This window comes from Limulus polyphemus, unplaced genomic scaffold (genome assembly GCF_000517525.1).
Source record: "Limulus polyphemus unplaced genomic scaffold, Limulus_polyphemus-2.1.2 Scaffold1746, whole genome shotgun sequence".
NCBI classification, from domain to species: Eukaryota; Metazoa; Arthropoda; class Merostomata; order Xiphosura; family Limulidae; genus Limulus; species Limulus polyphemus.
This window is the reverse complement of record NW_013667356.1, coordinates 63,333-69,457: the sequence shown is the minus strand read 5'-3', so window position 1 is coordinate 69,457 and position 6,125 is coordinate 63,333. Positions and strand designations below refer to the sequence as shown.

General features: G+C 32.7%; 1 protein-coding gene across 1 annotated transcript in view; it reads right to left on the bottom strand.

Moving 5' to 3' along the window:
* The window catches only part of LOC106464802 (voltage-dependent calcium channel subunit alpha-2/delta-2-like), a 58,016-nt gene that overhangs the window by 2,676 nt on the left and 49,215 nt on the right, over nucleotides 1-6,125 (bottom strand). The window contains exons 16-19 of the mRNA XM_013924959.2: nucleotides 4,576-4,632; nucleotides 3,465-3,542; nucleotides 3,150-3,224; nucleotides 631-698 (exon numbers count right to left, since the gene is read on the bottom strand). Coding sequence (XP_013780413.2) covers nucleotides 631-698; nucleotides 3,150-3,224; nucleotides 3,465-3,542; nucleotides 4,576-4,632 — 278 coding nt within the window. The remainder of the gene's footprint in view (nucleotides 1-630; nucleotides 699-3,149; nucleotides 3,225-3,464; nucleotides 3,543-4,575; nucleotides 4,633-6,125) is intronic.

Below are 6,125 nucleotides of genomic sequence, written 5' to 3'. Positions count from 1 at the left end.
TAATGGTGTCTTACATCTTATCATACTCAGGATTAATGGTGTCTTACATCTTATCATACTCAGAACTAATGGTGTCTTACATCTTATCATACTTAGGATTAATGGTGTCTTACATCTTATCATACTCAGAACTAATGGTGTCTTACCTCTTTTTCCTTTGGATTAATAACATAAAATGTTACTATGCTGAGACTTAGCAGTGACTTAAGTGTTAATATAGATACTTTTATGTACACAGTGTATTTTATAATAGCAATAGTAAACAAAATGCATTAGAAGTCTAAAAAACTAAAAGTTATGTAAGTATGCAAGGACAAAATTACAATTTCATTCCAAATTCTGTTCAGCTGTAATAATTTGTCATATGAAAAACTTGACACAATAATGTTAATAATCATTATAAAGATATAATACACACAATTTCTTATTTGTTTCTATTCTTAAAACCAAATATTTTCATCCTTTGCTGAACACAGATTTAAACTAAGTTCACAACGCAACAGCCTTAAAACACGATAATGTTTATTTTAGTCTGTTGCACTAACAGATGTTATAAAGTAAAAATGGTTGAAAGATTTACAATCAGCCTATAAACTGATCTATAAGAAATAAAACATAAAATTTACCTCAATAATATCTTTATTGTTAATTTCCACATCAGTTAAATCATAATGTGGAGGATCATCCAGATAATCAACCTGAAATTAAATACAGAATATATATCAGTCTTCACCAGTCTACAAGGTTATAATATACATGTGGCATTTGAAACATTAAAGTTGTAATTACAGAAAGATTTATGTTACAGGCTGCTTGCCAATCATTTGTTTGATATATGTTGTATCTCATTCTACATATACAAGGAGAACTAGCAGCTTTTGAAACAAGACTTGCCTAATTTCATATGAAAAACTGAATTCTATTTTTTATTAGAAGTTTAGTATATACACAGTACTAAATTGTTATTTTTTAAATTTATAATCTTTAAATAACCAGGTATTTTCATAAGTTATTCAGAAAGAACAGATTGTATACAGTTTCAATAATCTTGTTTTAATTTTATGAGCTAAAAATAAAATCTGTTATGCTATCAAAAAACAGCAATAAAGTGTGATAAAACTGGAATAACATGTGCAATAAATGAAATAAATTAAACAGTCAAGCAGTGGGATGAAAAGCTAGCAAAGCAGAAGCATTTAGACAACCAGATAAGGAACAGAGAAACTAATGAATGGAGAAATAGAAGTCAGAAACAAATGTCTAAGGAGGCTGACTGATAGTGAAACAAAGAAAAATGTTTAGGTGGACAGAGTGAAAATAATATGGAAAGGCTGGCTGGAAGAAAACAGAGAAAGTCCAGATATACAGAGAGAAAAGCAGATGGGTGACCAAGTAAACCTGTTTTATTTGGCTTGTGTTTTTGTGTACTCATTAGTCTATCTATATGTATTTCTTTGTAAATTTCCACTAAAACACAAGCCAAATAAAACAGGTGGATAAACAAATACAGTGTGAGAGATATTTGGTGGGCTAGGTATAAAGAAAGAGGTGGATAAACAAATACAGTGCGAGAGAAATGTGGTGGCCTAGTATAAAGAAAGAGGTGGATAAACAAATACAGTGTGAGAGGAAATGTGGTGGCCTAGGTATAAAGAAACAGGTGGATAAACAAATACAGTGTGAGAGGAATGTGGTGGCCTAGTATAAAGAAAGAGGTGGATAAACAAATACAGTGTGAGAGAAATGTGGTGGGCTAGGTATAAAGAAAGAGGTGGATAAACAAATACAGTGTGAGAGAAATGTGGTGGGCTAGGTATAAAGAAAGAGGTGGATAAACAAATACAGTGTGAGAGAAATGTGGTGGCCTAGGTATAAAGAAAGAGGTGGATAAACAAATACAGTGTAAGAGAAATGTGGTGGGCTAGGTATAAAGAAACAGGTGGATAAACACAAATACAGTGTGAGAGAAATGTGGTGGCCTAGGTATAAAGAAACAGGTGGATAAACACATACTGTCTGGGAGAAAAAAAATGATGTAAAATAAACAGTCTGAATGGGAAACCAAAATATTTGAGATGGCAACTGATGGATGTTGTGTAAGGGAAGAGTTAGAGAACATAAAAATTATAGCAATAATTAAATGACAGATAAAGTACATATGAGAGGGTAGACAGATGAGAGGAAAGAGATAATATATAGTACAGAGACAAAACTAAAGAGAAACATACACGGTAAGCAGACTAAAGAAAAGAGAAATATGTAAAGCAGACAAACAGAATGAAAGAGCAGCATACATGGTACATGGACAAAAGGACAGAAACATACATGGTAGACATATAAAAGGACCGAAACATACATGATAGACATAAAAAAGGACAGAGAAACATACATGGTAAGCAGACTAAAGGACAGAAACATACATGGTAGACAGACAAAAGGACAGAGAAAGATACATGGTAAGCAGACTAAAGAACAGAAACATACATGGTAGACAGACAAAAGGACAGAGACACATACATGGTAAGCAGACTAAAGAACAGAAACATACATGGTAGACAGACAAAAGGACAGAGAAACATACATGGTAAGCAGACTAAAGGACAGAAATATACATGGTAAGCAGACTAAAGGACAGAAATATACATGGTAGACAGACAAAAGGACAGAGAAAGATACATGGTAAGCAGACTAAAGGACAGAAACATACATGGTAAGCAGACTAAAAGACAGAAACATACATGGTAGACAGACAAAAGGACAGAAATATACATGGTAAGCAGACTAAAGGACGGAAACATACATGGTAGACAGACAAAATGATAGAGAGGCATATTTGGTAGACAGACAAAATGATAGAGAGGCATATTTGGTAGACAGACAAAAGGACAGAGAAACATACATAGTAGACAGACAAAAGGACAGAGAAACATACATGGAAGACAGACAAAATGATAGAGAAGCATACATGGAAGACAGAGAAAAGGCCAGAGAAGCATACATGGAAGACAGACAAAAGGCCAGAGAAGCATACATGGAAGACAGACAAAATGATAGAGAAGCATACATGGAAGACAGACAAACGGACAGAGAAACACTGTAGATGCAAGAAAAGAAAGAAGTGGAATGAAAACATCCATTAAACCACTTACTTGTGTTGGTAGTCCAGGATGGAAGACTATGTAGCCATCATGGTCAGTACAAAAAGAATATCCTCCAGGACCCAACTGTGACCATTCAATATAAATAGTGAGAACAGCAAATGTACATTAGCAAGTGTTTATCATAAATATAAGATTTTAGAAAAGTAATACAACTTAAATACATCACTCAAACTCCAGCAAATATTAAAGTATGGATAGTCAAGAAAAGCTACTGTTGGCCTCAACCATACTTTATTCTCTGCTCTTTTACAATAATATTTTAAGACTTAGTGCAAAATGTCTAATAACTAACTGAAAGCTGACCTGAGCTTTAGGCTCCATTTTCCTCAACTCTTGGTCAGTAACATCAACACCCATCACACCTACTATGGACTGGTTTTTCTGATTGGCCCAGCAGGGTAAAAAGTAATGATAATTGGATAAAGCTTCACATCATTTTATTATTAAGGATATAAAATATTCAATCTAAAAAAAATAGAATGTTAAAAAAATTTCAAATGTACACATATTTATACTTACAGGAAATTTATTTTGAAAGTAAAAATAAAATTCAGAAAGTATCAAAATGTAGGGTCAATTAAATTCTGCTACTTACTAACTATGAAAATTGCAGAGGACACTGAAATAGATTTTTTATATTTGTTTATGTAAAACGTTTTTAAGAAAATGAATTAAGATAACAAAAGTAAGTTAATAGGAAAATAACCATGACAAACATTTTCATGTGGTTTAACCTCTGACCTGAGCCATTATAAATCTTATCAGAGGTGTAGGAGAAAAATTAAAAGTGGGAGGGCCTAAGGTTTATTTGACTGAGTGAAGTGAGGGAATGTGTGCCATAGGCACATCCATTATTCCTGGGGTCCTGGACATGCCTTAGGGCCCTGGAAGCTCTTTGGTTCGAGATTACATTTTATACATTCTCCTACATTTGGTGAGAGTAATTTTCCTAATTTTGATGCATTTTTCCTGGGACAGATTGAAAAGTGTGGGGTCCAGGCCCCCCTGCTTCTTATACCATGCTTATGTTGAATATTCCTGTGATACCTTACATTATACTACTGTAAATAATCAAACTTATGTGACATCTAAAAGTATCTTGAAACGTCTCATGAGAGCAAGCCTAACTTCTGATGGTGTATATTCTATAATAATGTTATTGTCTAATTATAACTCATGATAATTTTCAACTTACTAACACTTGCAATGAATGTATACTGAATTTCTCCAGTTAAGTGCTGAAATTGGTTTTGGCAAACTATCTTACAATATCCTGTTTCTTAGGGCACATATATCTTTGCACTTTATGAAAATAAATCTAAAGTGTGCTGGGAAATATATATTTCAAATACTAACATAATGTAATGTTCATGTAGCAATTTGTAGAGTTAAAAAGAACAGAACACAAACTTACTCCATTGAAGGTATTGTTATATACAGGAAGTGTAACAGTCGTCAACATTCTATCACTCTGTAAGTAACAATATAAAAGAAAGATAAATTAAATGAAACATTGTTTCACTCAACAGCACATAATAAACTTTCCTAACAATAATGTTGATTATGGCAAGTTAAGACTGAACATGTCTCTCTAATAATAACACTGACTACAGCATACGCAAGTTAAAGAAAAAAAGGACACTTCTCTAACAATAACATTGATTATAGAATCTACAAGTTTAAAAAATGGACACTTCTCTAACAATAACACTGACTACAGCATCTACGAGTTAAAAAATGGACACTTCTCTAACAATAACTATAGCATATACAAGTTAAAAAAAGGACACTTCTCAAACAATAACACTGATTACAGAATCTACAAGTTATAAAATTTACCCTTTCCTAACAATAACACTGACTACAGCATCTGTAAGCTAAAGACTGGACACTTCTCTAACAATAACACTGATTATAGCATCTGTAATCTAAAGATAGGACACTTCTCTAACAATAACACTGATTACAGAATCTACAAGTTAAAAAATGGACACTTCCCTAACAATAACACTGACTACAGCATCTGCAAATTAAAGATTAAACATTTCTCTAACAACAATACTGACTACAGCATCTGCAAATTAAAGATTAAACACTTCTCTAACAATAACACTGATTATAGTATCTGTAAGCTAAAGACATGACACTTCTCTAACAATAACACTGATTATAGTAACTGTAAGCTAAATACAGGACATTTCTATAACAATAACACTGATTATAGTATCTGTAAGCTAAAGACTGAACACTTCTCTAACAATAACACCAACTACAGCATCTGTAAGCTAAAGACAGAACACATCTCTAACAATAACACTGATTATAGTATCTGTAAGCTAAAGACAGAACACTTATATAACAATAACACTGATTATAGTATCTGTAAGCTAAAGACATGACACTTCTCTAACAATAATACCAACTACAGAATCTATGAGCTAAAGACAGGACACTTCTCTAACAATAACACTGATTATAGCATCTGTAAGCTAAATACAGGACACTTCTCTAACAATAACACTGATTATAGCATCTGTAAGCTAAAGACAGGGCACTTCTCTAACAATAACACTGATTATAGCATCTGTAAGCTAAAGACAGAACACTTCTCTAACAATAACACCAACTACAGCATCTGTAAGCTAAAGACAGAACACTTCTCTAACAGTAACACTGATTATAGTATCTGTAAGCTAAAGACAGAACACTTCTCTAACAATAACACCAACTACAGCATCTGTAAGCTAAAGACAGAACACTTCTCTAACAGTAACACTGATTATAGTATCTGTAAGCTAAATACAGGACACTTCTCTAACAATAACACTGATTATAGTATCTGTAAGCTAAAGACAGGACACTTCTCTAACAATAACACTCACTACAGCATTTGTAAGCTTAAGAATGAACAATTACCTGATAATAACATTGATTATAGTATTTACAAGATAAAGAATAAACACT